Here is a 19,756-nt window from a genome sequence, read left to right as displayed (position 1 = left end):
GATTGAGATTTGGCGGTAACACCCCCGCGCAGTATGAAAATAAGTTTTCGCATTCATACTCCTAATTGTGAGCCACATCTAAAATCGCCAACTTCACTGCAGGTCGAACTAATAGTCCACCAGATGTTAAAACTTTTGCTTTACGCACTTGACCATCCTTCGCTAGCATAGTCTCAATTACCTTGCCCCTCGGCCACACGTTTCGTGGATTAGATGGATCGACTACAACGACCAAGTCGCCGACTTCTATAGGTTTAGCCTTTTCGTGCCACTTCGATCGTCGTGTTAAATTTGGTAAGTACTCCTTTACCCATTTTCTCCAGAAATTATCGGCAAACTGTTGTGACATCAACCAATTCTGTTTTAATGTATGACCACTATCATCGTACATAGCTAAAGGTTTCATCCCATTCGACGAGCCAAGCAACAAGTGGTTTGGTGTAAGAGCTTCTTCATTTTCTGTGTCTAGAGGAACGTATGTGAGGGGACGGGAATTTACAATATTCTCTACCTCTGCTAACATTCCTCGTAGTGTTTCTTCTGATGGTGTTTTTGTAGGGGCAATCTTGTACAAAATGTTCTTTACCGATCTCACCATTCTCTCCCATGCGCCACCCATATGTGGTGATGAAGGGGGGATGAAATTCCACTTGGTTACGGAGGTGGTGAAATTACGTACAAGCTCGTCTTTATTCACCTCTTTTATTGCCTCTCGAAGCTCTTTCTCTGCACTCACGAAATTCGTACCATTGTCGCTGTAGAACTCCTTATGTGTACCACGTCTGCATATAAAATTCCGAATGGCTAGCAGACACGAAGACGTATTAAGTGTATTTACTACTTCGATATGGACAGCTCTAAGAGTTAAGCACGTGAAGAGAGCTCCGTAGCGTTTCTCTTGATGCCGACCAACGGATATCATTAAGGGGCCGAAGTAATCTACTCCGGTGTATGTGAATGGGCGAGAGAAAGAAGCTAGTCGTGCTGTTGGGAGCTTAGCCATTTGTGGATACGATGGTTTTGTTGTTTTAATTTTGCAGTGTTGGCATAGTTTCGATAATTTTTTCACCACAGTTCTTAATTTCGGAATATACCACTGCTGTCTGATTTCATTGACAACGGTTTCATTGTTGCCATGGTGATATTTACTGTGGTAGTGGAGAATAAGTAAATAAGTGACATAGCTATTTTTGGGCAATATAATTGGATTTTTTGTATTTGCCGACACGAGTGCATTTTCTATTCGTCCGTCCACTCTAAGTATGTTATCCTCGAGTTTTGGTGTTGCTTTATAAAGAGGGCTTGATTTTGGCAATGTCATGTTGGACTTTAAAGCATATATTTCCTCAGAGTAAAATTCATTTTGTGCTTGACGATATAAAACCATTTCAGCTCGTTCCAATTCAGCAGATGTGAATTCACCATAATCTTTTCTCTTTGTTTTAAGAATGAGTATAAATCTTATGACGTAGGCTACGCACCTTACAGCTCTGGTCCACTTTGAGAAGCGTTTTATATCGATAAATGATGTATTTTCTTCATGTTTGAGAACAACTTGATTCGTTTCCATAGCCGTAGGTTCTGGAATAAATTCGCTCTTTGGCCATTCACATTCAGATTTTAATAAAAATGGTGGTCCATTAAACCAACGACTTTGCTCAGTAAGGTCAGGTCGTTTGGCCCATTTAGTGGCTTCATCCGCTACATTGAGTTTACCCGGAATCCAAAACCATTCATGTAGATCAGATGATTCAAGTATTTCACCTACACGTAAAGCTACAAATTGGTGGTACTTTTTGTTATTGTAGTTTAACCAGCTGATAACCGTCTTTGAGTCCGACCAAAAATATTTTTTCATTATTGGAATTGAGTGATTTTCAATAACAAATTTTGCTAATCTGCAACCTATTAGTGCCGCCATTAACTCGAGTCGTGGTATTGAGTTCATTCGCAAAGGAGCTACTCGGGTTTTCGAACCCACTATGGAGCAAATTATTTGGTTATTGAACTCAATGCGCAAATAGGCAACTGCTGCGTATCCATTCTCACTCGCGTCGACGAATGTATGAAGTTGCAGGTTAGTGTTATTATAGTTACCAAGTGATTTTAGGTAACATCTTGGAATTTTAATGGTTTCTAAGTCTGGAAGATATTGGAGCCATTTTCTCCATTTTACCAATTGGTCATCTTTTATGGGTTCATCCCAACTCACACCGCTTCTCCAAATCTCTTGGAGTAATATTTTTAAGTACATAAGGAAATTTCCTATAAGGCCTAGAGGGTCAAAAATCGTCATTAGAATTTTTAAAATTTGACGTTTTGTGGCCGGTTTATTCCCCTGGATGACTTCGTTATTTCGTATGTGAGGTGATATCTTAAATATGAAAAAGTCATTCTTTGGATTCCAAAATATTCCTAAGACTTTCTCTGTTTGTTCATCTGGACCTATGTCTAGTGGTTTGTCACTTTCTGAAGAATTTCCTAGGCATGAAATTACATCTGATTTGTTTGAAGTCCAGTTTCGAAGATTGAAGCCTGCTTGTCTTTGAATATATTGTACCTGCTTTGCGATCTGAACGGCTTGATCGACGGTATCAGTAGAATAAAGGAAATCGTCCACATAATGATTTTCTATTACGGCAGAGGAGGCCTCAGGAAGCTTGTTAATAAATTTGGAAGCGTTTTTATTTTTCACGTACTGTGATATGCAGGGTGCACATGACGCACCGAATATCATTACGTTCATTACATAAATATCAGGTTCCTTTTCTACGTTACAATTTCGCCACAAAAAACGTTGGACCTGTCTATCTTCATTCCTAATATAAACTTGGTGAAACATCTGCTCTACATCGCCACATAATGCAACAGATTTTTCACGAAATTTAAATAAGATGGCTGGTAAAGATGATAAAAAATCTGGTCCTTTGTACAGCATTGTATTTAAAGAAATTCCATTATATTTTGCAGCCGCATCCCAAACGATTCTACATTTCCCAGGTTTGTTTTTGTTAAACACTGGGAAAATCGGAAGATACCATACGTTTCCACACGATTCTGAATTTTCAATTTTGCTAATAAATCCTTTGTTTATGTAGTCAGAAATAATATCTTGAAAAGTAGAATGAAGAACTTTATCAGCCAAAAGCTTCCTCTCAAGGCAAACTAGACGTTTCAAGGCCATATCGTAATTGCTAGGCAATTTTATATTGTCATATTGCCATAACAGACATGTTTCATAATGGCCGTCTTCTCTTTGTGTCGTGTATTTTTCTAAAAGCTGCAGAGCTCGCTCATCGTTTTTGTTCGATGGGATCTTTGAGCAAGATACACCAATATTTTCGATCCTATAAAAATCTTTAACCATTTCGTGTAATTTATTATCTCTCTCGCTACAGTCACACATGTGAAAGTTGTAGTGCTGCGCTCTTACATTTTCACAAGGCCCATAAATAGTCCATCCCAACTTTGTCTTTATACCAATGGGTTCATTGCTTTTCCCTCCTTTTGATTTGCTTGACGTCAAAACATTTATATTGTCCAGCCCAATTAAAACCTTTGGAACTGCATTGTTATAACTTTCAACTGGGATCCCTTTAAGATGAGAAAATCTGCTAGAGATTGTCTTATAATCAAGAGATTGTTTCGGCAGTAATAATTCTTTTACAGAACGAACTTCTAACACAAACTCTTTGGAGTTCCCACCTCTCACACGTATATTTAAACGTTGGGAATTGTTCTCCATTCGTTTTACATTTGATGTCCATTTCAAACATAACTGCTCTGGTTCCCCCTTCAAACCCAGTTGATTGAAAATCCCCTCGTCGATGAGTGAAATGGACGAGCCATCATCCAAGAATGCAAACGTTGAAATATTGTTGTTGTTGTCTCCATAGATAGTTATGGGTACAACTTTGAAGAGAATATTTTGTCGGTGGTTGTTGTGTGTTTGCAAATTCTCTTCGATTGCGTTCTCTTGCTCTCTTTCACTGCTATTGTTTTTATTCTCTCTATTCTGAGCCAATTGAACGGTGTTACCTGTATTTGTTTTGGATCCATGTAGCAAATAATGATGTTTGAATTGACAACTGTCTACATTGCATACCTTTTCTTTGTTATAACAACTACCAGAGTGTTTTCGTAAACAATGCCTACATAGTGCAAAAACATTCACCATATTCCATCGCTCTTTGCGATCAGCTGACAAAAACTTTTTACAGTTTGGAACATTCTGACATTCTTCGCTGCAAATTATGCATTTCTTTTTGTTTGTTTTGGTGTGGGAGTGAATATGCACATTCCGTTGTTTTCGATTAGAAGAAATGTCAGAACTTACATTGCTTTCATTATTTACTGTACTGGCCGACAAACCAAGATCAAAAATCCAATTTGAGAACTCGACCAAATTTGCTTTTACATTGTTTTGTTGGAGATATAATTTCTGAGTTCCCCAATGTAGTTGGTAATAAGGTGGTAGCTTTGACACAAGTTCGTGCATTAGAGTGGTGTTATTTATTTCATCCGTAAGCCCGCAGGCTTCGATGGTAGATAGTAAACCTTTTACATGCACGGCGAAATTGGTGATGGTTTCCATTTTATTGGGATTAACTTGTGGCAACGATTTAATTTTATTTTTAAGAGAGAATACAATTTTCTCTGGTTGCCCGAACAATACTTTTAGAGTAGATATGGCGTGCGGTACACATGTTGGGTGAATTAGAATTTTTTCCACAGACTCCAGAGCACTGCCACGTAATGAACGCTGTAGTCTGATTAAATTTTCTGCATCGGTGAGGCCACACACAGCTGTTGACCAATCGAATGTAGAGCTGAATAGAGGCCATTCCTCCGGGTTTCCTGAAAATATCGGTAGTTCTTTTGGAACAGTTTGGCGTGCATAAAGTTGCTCTTGCGTTAAATTCCGTCGTCGAGGCTGTTGTTGTTGAATATATTCTTGGAAACCACGGGCCTGTTCGGGATTTATGAATGACTGATTATTGGTGCCATCGAGGGGCTGTGGGTTGGTGTTTAAATTTATGTTCGCTGTAGATTGCATTGATGTTGTATTTGGTATAAATTGAAACGGATGAGAGCTATTATGTGTATTATCTTGGTTTAGTAGAGATTGGTGAACGGCAGCTGAAGTTACTGGGTTAAAATTTGAAGTGTGAGGAATGATAGAAGTGTTTGAGATTATGTTCGGAAGATCGTTAATTGGTTCTTGCATTGTTGTATTTTCGGCTATGGGGGTGTTATTTTGGTCTGGGATATTTTCTTGCAAAATTTCTTGGAAATTGTTTGTGGTTTCTTCGTCTATTTGTTGGAGAATGCTATATTTCCTTTCCAAGTATTCTCTGTCACGCTTCTCTTTCAGTTGTCTTTCTTCTTCTAGCTTTTTTAGCTCAAGCTTCTGTTTAGATGTAAGTGACGTGGAAGAAGAAATGGATGAGATGCTTGAATTTCGAGAACGTTGTTTCTTACTGGAACACAGAGGACATACCCAAGGACTTTCTTGAGGGGTTATTGAATTAGCGCAATGCTCATGGTATGGTTGGCGACATTTGCCGCAGAATATGGTTTTTTCGTTAATATGTTCGTGGCAAAATTGGCAAACAGGAGGTGGCGAGTCGACTTGGTCTTGTGGCAGATTTTGGTTTATCGTAGGAGACATGGTTAAGGCGTACTTACGTGTGGCAGAGACTGCGATCAAAGTTGATGTGGGGTCGATGCTGTAGAGGTTATGTAATCCACGTTGATGGTCAGTTGCTCGGGATATATATGGAGAGGATTAATTACAGATTTGGTTTCCAGCTGCAACAGTTTGCTCTTTAATCCTTCACTTTCAGCAAATAAGAATTTAAAATTGTTCCCAAAAAAGTAGGTTCGCTATGGCCTGATTAGATTTAAAAACATTGGTTCAATTCAGTGAAATATTTATTTCGTGACTATCTTTATTGACACAACCAAATGTTTAAATTCCTTTAATAACAAATTAAATTCATTAATTTATATTTTGTAATGGTTCACGAATTTTAATAAACTTACTTATTTGGTATCAAAACCATAGACAAATTAAAATTTTATATATTAATACTTAGCGTATTCTACGCGCAACCAACTTTTTAGAGAAAAAGAATAATTTTCTGTAACATAAGAATGATGTACAAAAGAGAATCGATAAATAAAATCGATAATATATTCGATAATTATTTGATAAAAATTCAATAGTTTTAGGGTGTGTTACCACTAGCGATGTTTTATAGTTGTGATTGAGATTTGGCGGTAACACCTCCTAACACCATCTTCTAAATTGTATGTAAGTCCATACGTGATATATATTAAATCAAAAAAGATCGATCCAATACGTATATAATTCAGTTTGACAAAGTAGACATAAAATTTTGACAAAATTGTCTACAGAAATAAAATTTTAACAAAATTTTCTATAGAAATAAAAATTTTGACAAAATTTTCTATGGAAAGAAAATGTTGACAAACATTTCTACAGAACTAAAATTTTAACAAAATTTTCTATAGAAATAAACTTTTGACAAAATATTCTATAGAAATAAAATCTTGGTAGATTATTTTTGGCTCGAGTGGCAACCATGATTATGAACCGAATAAAATTTGAACAAAATTTTCTATAGAAATAAAATTTTGACAAAATTTTCTATAGAAATAAAATTTTGACAATGATGAAAATTTTATGATGAACCGAATAAAATGTTAACAAAATTTTCTCTAGAAATAAAATTTTGACAAAATTTTCTATAGAAATAAAATTTTTGACAAAATTTTCTATACAAATAAAATTTTGGTAGATTATTTTTGGCTCTAGTGGCAACCATTTGGGTATGGTTGTTAGCGACCATATACTAACACCACGTTCCTAATTTGAATCGGATCGGATGAATTTTGCTCCTCCAAGAGGCTCCGGAGGTCAAATCTGGAGAACGTTTTATATGGGGGCTATATATAATTATGGACCGATATGGACCAATTCTGGCACGGTTGTTAAAGATCATATACTAACACCATGTTCCAAATTACAACCGGATTGGATGAAATTTGCTTCTCTTGGAGACTTCGCAAGCCAAATCTGGGGATCGGTTTATATGGGGGCTATATATAATTATGAACCGATGTGGACCAATTTTTGCATGGTTGTTAGAGACCATATACCAATATCATGTACCAAATTTCAGGCGGATCGGATGAAATTTGCTTCTTTTTGAGGCTTCGCAAGCCAAATCTGGAGATCGGTTTATATGGGGTCTATATATAATTATGGACCGATGTGGACCAATTTTTGCATGATTGTTAGAGACCATATACCGACACAATGTACCAAATTTCAGCCGGATCGGATGAAATATGATTCTCTTAGAGGCTCCACAAGCCAAATCTGGGGATCGGTTTATATGGGGGCTATATATAATTAAGGACCGATATGGACCAATTTTCGCATGGTTGTTAGAGACCATATACCAACATCATGTACCAAATTTCAGCCGGATCGGATGAAATTTTCTTCTCTTTGAGGCTCCGCAAGCCAAATCTGGGGATCGGTTTATATGGGGGCTATATATAATTATGGACCGATGTGGACCAATTTTTGCATGATTGCTAGAGACCATATGCCAACACCATATACCAAATTTCAGCCGGATCGGATGAAATATGCTTCTGTTAGAGGCTCCACAAGCCAAATCTGAGGGTCCCTTTATATGGGGGCTATACGTAAAAGTGGACCGATATGTCCCATTTTCAATACCATCCGACCTACATCGATAACAACTACTTGCGCCAAGTTTCAAGTCGATAGCTTGTTTCGTTCGGAAGTTAGCGTGATTTCAACAGACGGACGGACGGACGGACATGCTTAGATCGACTCAGAATTTCACCACGACCCAGAATATATATACTTTATGGGGTCTTAGAGCAATATTTCGATGTGTTACAAACGGAATGACAAAGTTAATATACCCCCATCCTATGATGGAGGGTATAAAAAAAATGTCGGAATCGGAAACCTTAAACCCACAAAACGAATCCCCTTTCCAGATATTGGGATAGCCAAAATTTGAGCCTGATTAAACGACGTTAACACGTGCCGCTCGTCGCTCAAAATTTGAAAAAAAAAGAATGTTTTGGCCAAAAAGTTGACGTATTGAGCCATAACTCGAGAACGGTAAATAATAAAAACACGCACGATATCACAAACGATAGCTTATTTTTTGCCCCATATAAGTTGCGCCATATAACCATGTCCGTCTGGCCATCTGTCTGTTGTAATCACGCTACAGTCTTCAATAAAGGAGCTATCGTCCTGAAATTTGGTACCGAATCGTCTTTTATCTGCACGCGGGCCAAGTTCGAAGATGGCTATATCGGTCCAGGTTTTGATATAGCTCCCACATAAACCGATCCTCCGATTTGGGGTCTTGGGCTTTTAGACACCGTAGTTTTTATCCAATTTGCCTAAAATTTGAAATCTAAAGGTATGTAAGGACCATAAAGAGGTGGGAGGGAAATGGTGAGTATAGGTCCATGGTTTGATATAGCCCGCATATAGACCGATTTCCCGATTCTATAGAAAGTCGGGCGGGCCCGACTATATCATACCTTAAACCACCCCTACTGAATTAGTAAAGATAAGAATTTGTGGGGTATAATTGAAATAGGTTTGGGAGATAAAGCGTATTTATGAAAATTAAGGACACATATTTATGAGAGCTCTATCTCAATCTGAGCAGAAATGTCTGATATTAGGAGCTATAGTTGATTTTGCACTTACAGAATTAGTATGCCACTAACATTGAGTCCCTTATTAAAAAAGAAGAAATCGCTCAATGGGTGTGGGCAATGAATCAAAATTCGGGAAAATCGGGCAATATTATTATAAAAGAGTTACATGCAAGTCGAAATACGATCGGATAATACATAAAAATTTGAAACTTGAGTAGAATTGGTTAATAAATAAGAGTATTATGGTCAAATTTGGGAAAATCGAGCGATGTATAGGGAGCTATATATAACTCTGAACCGATTTGGATGGTATTTTCCAGGTTTGGTTGATACCACAGAGTGCTACTGTGTGCTAAATTTGAGTAAGATCGGTTAATAAATGAGGCGACTACACTGGTAGAAAAAGTTTCGTTATATTAATGAAATGTGTCATTAAAATTGAGCCAATGAAACAAATTCATTGATATAACGAAAATTTTCGTTATTATAACGAATTTTCTGTTAGTCAACGAAACGTTTCGTACTATTAACGAACATTTTCATTGTCTTAATGAAAATTTTTCGTTGTATCAATGAAAAATTTTCGTTGGCTCAATTTTAATGAAATTTTCTTTGTGTGTATGGTAATAATAACGTTATTAGGGCAAATTTTTCAAAATTGGGTGCTATATCTAAATCTGAACCGATTTGAATGTTATTTTGCTGGTTTGGTTAATATTACAGCATATTACCTTGTGTTGTATTTGAGGAGTAAGATCGGTTAATATATGAGGTCACAATGGTCAAAAATAAAGTTATTGTGGACAAATTTTTCAAAATCGGGCGATGCATATATATTAAAATCTGAACCGAATTAGATTATATTTTGCAGGTTTGGCAGCTATCTCAGAAGGTTACTGTGTGCCAAATTTGAGTAAGATCGGTTAATTAATAAGGCTATTAAGAGCAAATTTTCGAAAATCGGGCGATACATATATATGGGAGCTATAGCTAAATCTGGACCGATTTCGTTCAATTTTCGCACATATAGTAAGTACTATAAAAAATTAGATTTGGCCAACTTTGAGTAAGAGCGGTTTATAAATAAGGGACTTATGGCCAAATTTGGGAAAATCGGGCGATACATATATATGGGAGCTATATCTAAATCTGAACAAATTTCGATGAAATTTGACATACTTAAAGGGTGGTCAATTGGATTACTTTGTAGCAAATTTGACGCGGATCGGTTAGTAAATGAACACAATCTGACCCCATTTATCGAAATCGGGCGATACATAACAGGTTGGCTGATAAGTCCCCGGTATGACACATAGATGGCGTCGCTAGTATTAAATGCAAATTATTTTTATATAGTACCTACCTTCAAATGATTCGTGTCAAAATTTGACGTCTGTAAGTCAATTAGTTTGTGAGATAGAGCGTCTTTTGTGAAGCAACTTTTGTTATTGTAAAAAAAATGGAAAAAAAGGAATTTCGTGTTTTAATAAAATACTGTTTTTCGAAGGGAAAAAATACGGTGGAAGCAAAAACTTGGCTTGGCAATGAGTTTTCGGACTCTTCCACCCCAGGGAAATCAACAATAATTGAAAAGAGCACGGAGGACGGTGAACGCAGTGGACGCCCGAAAGAGGTGGTTACCGACGAAAACATCAAACAAATCCACAAAATGATTTTGAATGACCGTAAAATGAAGTTGATCGAGATAGCAGAGGCCTTAAAGATATCAAAGGAACGTGTTGGTCAAAATGGTCAAAACAACAACGTGTTGATGATTCTGAGCGGTGTTTGCAACTGTTAACTCGTATACACCCGAGTTTTTCCGTCGATATGTTACAATGGATGAAACATGGCTCCATCACTACACTCCTGAGTCCAATCGACAGTTGCCTGCGTGGACAGCGACCGGTGAACCGTCTCCGAAGCGTGGAAAGACTCAAAAGTCCGCTGGCAAAGTAATGGCCTCTGTTTTTTGGGATGCGCATGGAATAATTTTTATCGATTATCTTGAGAAGGGAAAACCCACCAACAGTGACTATTATATGGCGTTATTGGAGCGTTTGAAGGTCGAAATGGCGGCAAAACGGACCCATATGAAGAAGAAAAAAGTGTTGTTCCATTGAGAACGATGGCAAAAATTCATGATTTGGGCTTCGAATTGCTTCCCCACCCACCGTATTCTCCAGATCTGGCCCCCAGCGACTTTTTCTTGTTCTCAGACCTCAAAAGGATGCTCGCAGGGAAAAAATTTGGCTGCAATGAAGAGGTGATCGTTGAAACTGAGGCCTATTTTGATGCAAAACCGAGTACTACCAATATGGTATCAAAAAATTGGAAGGTCTTAAAAACGTTGTATCGCTCTTGAAGGGAACTATGTTGAATAATAAAATCGAATTTTGACAAAAAATGTGTTTTTCTTTGTTAGACCGGGGACTTATCAGCCAACCGTCATATATGGGAGCTATATCTAAATTTCATCCGATTTTTTCCAAATTCAATAGCGTTCATCCTTGTACCAAAAAACGCCACATACCAAATTTCATCAAAATCGGGCATTAATTGCGACCGGAGTCCTGCGAACAACAAATACATGGACGGACGGACATACACCAAGCGCTAGGTTAGGTTAGGTGGCAGCCCTATGTATCAGGCTCACTTAGACTATTCAGTCCATTGTGATACCACAGTGGTGAACTTCTCTCTTATCACTGAGTGCTGCCCGATTCCATGTTAAGCTCAATGACAAGGGACCTCCTTTTTATAGCCGAGTCCGAACGGCGTTCCACATTCCAGTGAAACCACTTAGAGAAGCTTTGAAACCCTCAGAAATGTCACCAGCATTACTGAGGTGGGATAGTCCACCGCTGAAAAACTTTTTGGTGTTCGGTCGTAGCAGGAATCGAACCCACGACCTTGTGTATGCAAGGCGGGCATGCTAACCATTGCACCACGGTGGCTCCCAAGCGCTAGATCGACTCAGTCGGTGATCGGTATATATTTTATGGGGTCTAAAAACAATATTTCTGGCAGGCACATTATTTGGCAGATCAAAGTTATTATACCCTGACCACTATGTGGTTTAGGGTATAAAAAATAACATGTTGAGGCAAACATATTACATGATCACAATCAAAAAATATAATTTTGCTCTTGAAACATATTTTAGGTGCTCATATTCCTTCTCTGGGTGTGGACATCGTAGTTTCTTCCCAAATTGCCTGAAATTGGCAATTTAGGTCCACAAATAGGTGTGCCGATTATGGCCTGAATCAGTCCATGTCCATGTACGAGACACTGCAACTTTTATTCGATGGTCCATAAATAGGTGTTCCCCATATAGTGAGAATCGGTCCATGTTCATATAGACCGACCTCCCGATTTTAATCCTCGTCCATCTAGACACCGCAATTTGTATTCGGTTAACCTGAAATGAGAAATTTAAAATTATTTTCCATCCATAAAGAGAGTTTTCAATTTGGGTTTGTATCGTTACACCGGTCCAGTGTTGCCAGGTTAGGGGTTTCCCCCCCAAATTTAGGGGTTTTTTTTCACGTTTAGGGAGATTTTTAGGGGTAAAATTTATTTGGGGGGATTTTTGGGGGTAAAAAATTATTTCAGACCTTATAAAGTGGAGCAATTCTCAAGCAAATTCGGAACAATTCTAGCATGAGTTATGAGAAAAAAGATGCGGAAAGTAAAGAAGAAGATCCTAAATACAAACCAGTATCCAATAGCATTATTTTCGTTATCTTTTTTAAACTCGCCTGTTGAAAGGGCATTTTTAATATTTGACAAAATTAAAAACAATCGTATTTTAACTTAGCAGCTGAAAGCTTTTTAAGAGTAAACCCGCTTTTTAAATTGATATACATATTGTATTATTACGTCCACAGAAAAAATAATTTCCTCACGGATGAAATTTTAAACAAACGAGAATCTCTTTTGTTTTAAAGTATTTTCTTAAATAGCAAATTTTATTTTTTATTTACTTCAAACGAAAAAGTTTTAGCATCAAAAGAAAACTTAGTTTTTCTAAAATTTCGTTTCTCAGGAAAGAACTCTTCTTTCAGGATATATATTTGTGTTAAATTTAATTTTTAAAGTGTATCACTACAGGATTTTTCAGAATATAAAAGGCCACTTTTGTACTTTTATATTCTGAAATTTTTTGGTTTTTGAAAAAAGCTTAGACCAATTTAGCGGTTGTTTTCTTAAGATTTGGGGGGAAGAATCAAAAATCACCTGGCAACACTGCACCGGTCTCCCATCAATAAATAATTTTTTTCCTTTTTACTGTTCGAGATCATTCACATAATGTGAATAAAAGTCTATAGAATATAGATCACAAGCTATTTGACAGATATTCTGATATTCTTTCAAGCATAGACGAGAAGTGTAAGATTCCCCTAAAGCTAAAAAATGGTTCTTATAAATCCAGCATATGAGTGGAAATTTTAAATTTAACTTCGGGAATCGTATCATTTGAGTCGATATAGAATCGGTTGTCTGATAAGTACTAAGCCTTTTTTCCCCCATTAAGGTCATAAGCCAAATAGGTGGAATATACCGCAAACTTTCCAAATTCATCTTAATATGAATATTTCTCTGTTTACAATTGCTCCAGAACAATTCATGTATTCTTGCGATGAAATTGTCCATGTTATTTGGAATTTAAAATTGTTTTAATATGAATTGAATAAATTTTTTAATGAATTATTTTTTTTTGTGCTCCCATTTGCAGCTTATGAAGCAAGAAATCGACATTGATGGTATGCTGGACATTAATATACCGCTGACAACGGTCAATAATAGTGGCGTTAGTAATAGTGTCTCAAATGCTGGTCATCTGGGAACGGTGAATAATGCGTCATCGCCAACATCAATAACGGCTACAACCGCTGTATCGTTGGCCACACATCAACAACAACTAAATCAATTGCATGCCCATTTACAACAGCAACAACAACAGCACCAGCAACAAATGCAACATCAACAGCAGCAACAACAACAACATCTTCAACAACAATTGCCACCAATGCTGAATAACAATAATAATTCACCTATGACAACCGGCCTGGAATTGCCGGCTCAAACCTCAACCTCAAATCTAAATGCCATAGTACAATATCCTCAACAGAATGTGGTCACACCACCATCCTGGGTGCATTGATACAGTCGAGTGGTTCAGTACTTTCCCTACCCTGAACATCCCTATAGCAATAATACCTCCGCCAACGCCACGACCACCACCACCACCAACACCCCTTACTGCAACTACAATACCAACCCCGACAAATATCGAGGAGAGCGCTACTACCGCTACAGCAGCAATCACAAACAACGAAAGCTAAGCTTTCGATATTTGTGTCGGCGAGAGGAGAATACAGTGGTTCAGTATTTTCTGCCACCTCCACCTCCATCGCCATCCAATTACCAGTGAAGATCTTCCGTTTGAAGGACTCCTCGAAGAACCTGCCTGGTGATGTGGACCCAAGGAAGCATTGTCGAAGCAAAGCTGGAACAAATTGTTTTTCTTTCTTTGATTTGTTTGCCGCCTAGGGCAGCCAACAACTATAACCAGGATAAATAATGAAAAAAGGATAATTTAAGGACAATAGTGTAAAATATTAATTAAATAAAACAACAAATCTTGTACAGAACAAAATAATTCTCGATTATTACATGGAGAGAAAATTTCATAAAAATTAAATCAACTTCAGTTTTTTGATGGACATACTGAAAATGTTCATTAAAGGTATGAAATGTTTCATTTTTTAATAGACAACAATCAACTATAATTGCTATTAAGTCATATAACAACAACAACAACAAAAATGTAAGTATTCGGTTTTTTAGAGGTTTGTATTCCAACGAAAACGAATGGAAGTCAATATTAGCCATATCCTATGAGGATATTTAAAGAAATGCCCTTAGAGAAATATTTTGGTGATTAAGATAATATGTTGGCATCCGTTTCTTTCTTTGGCTTGATGAAAAAGAGGACAATGGGAAGTGTGTTTGCTGAACATTGCGACAGAAGGACCTAACACATGACTGGTACCGATTCTTCAGTCTATCGCAATTTTTTAAATTTTTCCTCCTGCGGCACAATGAAATTAGTATATATGTTTGCAACACCCAGAAGGCGACAGGGTTGACACATGGTGTCTGTGGGAATAATTCTCAGTTCCGGCCCCTGAGTATAGTTGCCACTGGAGCTACAGATTATCTACCACAATTTGGAGAAAATGTTACAAAAAAAAAAAAAACTACCAAACAAAAAAAAAATATTTTGCTAAATTTTATATTTTTAGAAAATTTTGCCAAAATTTTATTTCTATAAAAATTTTTGGAAAATCTTATTTCTATAGAACATTTTGTCTAAATTTTATTTCTATAGAGAACTTTGTCAAAATTCTATGTCTGTAGAAAATTTTGTCAAAATTTTATTTCTATAGAAAATTTTGTCAAAATTTTATTTCTATAGAAAATTTTTGCAAAATTTTATTTCTATAGAAAATTTTTGCAAAATATTATTTCTGTAGAAAATGTTGTCAAAGTTCTTTTTCTATAAAAAATTTAGCCACAATTTTATTGTTAATTTTTTTTTTTTCAAAATGTTACTGCTATAGAAAATTTTGTCAAAATGTTATTGCTATAAAAAATTTTGTAGAAAATTTTGTCAACATTTTTTTTTCAATAGATGATTTTGTCAAAATTTTATTTCTAAAAAAATTTTGTCTAAATTTTATTTCTATAGAGAACTTTGTCAAAATCTAATTTCTGTAGAGAAATTTGTCAAAATTTTGTTTCTATAGAAAATTTTGTCAAAATTTTATTTCTATAGAAAATTTTGTTAACATTTTATTTATATAGAAAATTTTTGCAAAATTTTATTTCTATAGAATAATTGTCATAACTGTATTTCTAAATAATTAAATTTTAGCAAAATTTTATTTCTATAGAAAATTTTGTCTAAATTTTATTTCTATATAGAACTTTGTCAAAATGTTATATCTGTAGAAAATTTTGTCCAAATTTTATTTCTATAGAAAATTTTGTCAAAATTTTATGTCTATAGAAAATTTAGCAAAATTTTATTTCTATATAGAACTTTGTCAAAATGTTATATCTGTAGAAAATTTTGTCCAAATTTTATTTCTATAGAAAATGTTGTCCAAATTTTATGTCTATAGAAAATTTAGCAAAATTTTATTTCTATAGAAAACTTTGTCAAAATTTCTTTCCTGTAGAAAATTTTGTCAAAATTTTATTTCTATAGAAAATTTTGTCAATTTTTTTTTTTCTATGGAAAATTTTGTCTAAATTTTATTTCTATAGACAATTTTGTCTGAATTTTATTTCTATAGAAAACTTTTTCAAAATTTTATTTCTGTAGAAAATTCTTTCTATAGAAAATTTTGTCAATTTTTTTATCTATAAAAAACTTTGTTAAAATTTTATTGTTAATTTTGTTTTTCAAAATTTTACTGCTATAGAAAATTTTGTCAAAATTTTATTGCTATAAAATTTTTTTTAGAAAAATTTCTCAAATTTTTTTTTTCTATAGAAAATTTTGTCAAAATTTTATTTCTAAAAAATGTTGTCCAAATTTTATTTCTATAGAGAACTTTGTCAAAATTTAATTTCTGTAGAAAAATTTGTCAAAATTTTATTTCTATAGAAAATGTTGGTAACATTTTATTTCTATAGAAAATTTTTGCAAAATTTTATTTCTGTAAATTTTTTGCAAAACTTTATTTCTATAGAATAGTTGTCAAAATTGTATTTCTATTTTGTCAAATTTTATTTCTATAGAAAATTTAGCAAAATTTTATTTCTATAGAAAACTTTGTCAAAATTTTATTTCTGTAGGAAATTTTCTCAAAATTTTATTTCTAAAGAAAATTTTCTCAAAATTTTATTTCTATAGAAAATTTTGTCAAAATTTTATTTCTATAGAAAAATTTTTCCAAAATGTTATTTCTGTAGAAATTTTTGTCTAATTTTTTATTTATAAAAAATTTAGTCAAAATTTTATTGTTAAATTATTCTTTGTTTTCAAAATTTTACTGCTATAGAAAATTTTGTCAAAATTTTATTTATATAGAAAATTTTGTCAAAATTTTATGTCTATAGTAAATTTTGTTTAAATTTTATTTCTATAGAGAACTTTGTCAAAATTTAATTTCTGTAGAGAAATTTATCAAAATTTTATTTCTATAAAAATTTTTGCAAAATTTTATTTCTATAAAAATTTTTGCAAAATTTTATTTCTATAAAAATTTTAGCAAAATTTTATTTCTATAGAAAATTTTGTCAAAATTTTATTTCTATAGAAAATTTTGTCGAAATTTTATTTCTATAGAGAACTTTGTTAGAACTTTAGTTCAAAAAAAAGTTTTGCAAAAAATTTTATTATACCCTGCGCCACACTGTGGAACAGGGTATTATAAGTTAGTGCATATGTTTGTAACACCCAGAAGGAGACGAGGTAGACATATGGTGTCTTTGGCAAAAATGCTCAGGATGGTTCCCTGAGTCGATATAACCATGTCCGTCTGTCCGTCCGTCTGTCTGTGAACACATTTTTGTGATCAAAGTCTAGGTCGCAATATAAGTCCAATCGCCTTCAAATTTGGCACGTGTTCCTTTTTTGGGTCAGAATAGAACCCTATTGATTTTGGCAAACATAACACTTGGTCGTATAGTCAAGTATGCAAAATTTGATTGAAATCGGTTCAGATCTAGATATAGCTCCCATATATATCTTTCGCCTGATATGGACTTATATGGCCCCAGAAGCCAAAGTTTTTGCCCAATTTGGTTGAAATTTTGCACCAGGAGAACAATAAGTACTATAGTCAGTGTGCCAAATTTGAGTGAAATCGGTTCAGATTGAGGTATAGCTCTCATATACATCTTTCGCCCGATATAGACTTTTATGGCCCCAGAAGCCAGAGTTTTAGCCCAATTTGGTTTAAATTTTGGACTAGGAGTAAAATTAGTAGTGTAGTCAAGGCATATATATCTTTCGCCCGATTTTCCGTCATATGACCACAGAGAGCAAAGTTGTAGTCCGATTTGCGTGAAATTTTGCACAGGGAGTAGAATTAAAATATTAAGTATGCATGTCAAGTTTGGTTGAAATCGGTTCAGATTTCTTTTATAGCTTCCATATATATATATATATATATATATATATATATATATATATATATATATATATATATATATATATATAAAACTTGCAAAATATCAGCCAAATCGGTTCAGATTTAGATATAGCTCCCATATATAGCTTTCGCCCGATTTACACTCATTTGCCCACAGAGGCCAATTTTTTGCTCCGATTTAGTTGAAATTGTGCACAGGGAGTAGAATTAGCATTGTAGCTATGCGTGTCAAATTTGGTTGAAATCGGTTCAGATTTAGATATATCTCCCATATAAAGCTTTCGCCCGATTTACACTCATATGACCACAGAGGCCAATTTTTAACTCCGATTTAGTTGAAATTTTGCACAGGGAGTAGAATTAGCATTGTAGCTATGCGTGCCAAATTTGGTTGAAATCGGTTCAGATTTAAATATAGCTCCCATATATAGCTTTCGCCCGATTTACACTCATATGACCACAGAGGCCAATTTTTCCCACCGCTTTAGTTGAAATTTTGCACAGGGAGTAGAATTAGCATTGTTGCTGTGCGTGCCAAATATGGTTGAAATCGGTTCAGATTTAGATATATCTCCCATATATAGCTTTCGCCCGATTTACACTCATATAACCACAGAGGCCAAATTTTAATTCCGATTTAGTTGAAATTTTGCACAGGGAGTAGAATTAGTATTGTAGCTATGTGTGCCAAATTTGGTTGAAATCGGTTCAGATTTAGATATAGCTCCCATATATATGTTTTTCTGGTTTCGACAAAAATGGTCAAAATACCAAAATTTTCCTTGTAAAATCGCCACTGCTTAATCGAAAAGTTGTAAAAATGACTCTAATTTTCCTAAACTTCTAATACATATATATCGAGCTATAAATAATAAATAAACTTTTGCGAAGTTTCCTTAAAATTGCTTCAGATTTAAATGTTTCCCACATTTTTTTACTAACATTGCGTTCCACCCTAGTGCATTAGCCGACTTAAATTTTGAGTTTATAGATTTTGTAGAAGTCTATCAAATTCTGTCCATATCGAGTGATATTTAAATGTATGTATTTGGGACAATCCTTTATATATAGCCCCCAACACATTTGACGGATGTGATACGGTATCGAAAATTTAGATCTACAAAGTGGTGCAGGGTATAATATAGTCGGCCCCGCCCGACTTTAGACTTTCCTTACTTGTTTTTTACTAACATAGTGTACTATCCCAAGGCATTAGCCGACTTAAATTTTAAGTCTATTGATTATAAATTTTGTTCAGATGGAGTCAGATTTAACTGTATGTATTTGGGACAAGCTTTATAACATATATAGCACCCAACACATTTGACGGGTTTGATATAGTATCGAAAATGTGGATTTTCAAAGTGGTGCAGGGTAAAATATAGTCGGCCCCGCCCGACTTTAGACTTTCCCTACTTGTTGTTTCATTAAAAAATATGTCAAAATTTTTATTTCTTTAACAAAGTTTGTTTCTATAGTCAATTTTCTAAAAATTTCATTTTTATGGAAAATTTTGTCAAAATTTCATTTCTACAGAAAATTTTATTTCTATAGAAAATTTTGTCAAAATTTTTATTTTTTTAAAAAAGTTGTCAACATTTTTATTTCTTTAAAAAAATTTTGTTTCTATAGACAATTAAAAAAAAAATATTTTTATAGAAAATTTTGTAAACATTTTATTCCTATAGAAAATTTTGTTAAAATTTTATTTCTATAGAAAATTTTGTCAAAATTTTATTTCTAAAAGAAATTTTGTCAAAAAGTGTTGTCAAAATTTTACTTCAATACAGAACTTTGTCAAAATTTTAATTCTATAAAAAGTTTTGTCA

General features: G+C 34.5%; 1 protein-coding gene across 4 annotated transcripts in view; it reads left to right on the top strand.

Annotated features, from left to right (window-relative positions):
• foxo (forkhead box, sub-group O) overlaps positions 1–14,419 on the top strand; it is a 229,293-nt gene extending 214,874 nt beyond the window's left edge. For all 4 annotated transcript variants that reach the window (XM_075292276.1, XM_075292274.1, XM_075292275.1 and 1 more), the window contains one exon: positions 13,493–14,419. In XM_075292276.1, coding sequence (XP_075148391.1) covers positions 13,493–13,921 — 429 coding nt within the window. In that variant the 3' untranslated portion in view covers positions 13,922–14,419. The remainder of the gene's footprint in view (positions 1–13,492) is intronic.
• Positions 14,420–19,756: the final 5,337 nt, after the last annotated feature.

Source organism: Haematobia irritans, chromosome 1 (genome assembly GCF_050003625.1).
Source record: "Haematobia irritans isolate KBUSLIRL chromosome 1, ASM5000362v1, whole genome shotgun sequence".
Taxonomy (NCBI): Eukaryota; Metazoa; Arthropoda; class Insecta; order Diptera; family Muscidae; genus Haematobia; species Haematobia irritans.
Note: the sequence above shows the minus strand (reverse complement) of the source record. Positions and strands in the feature narration are given on the sequence as shown.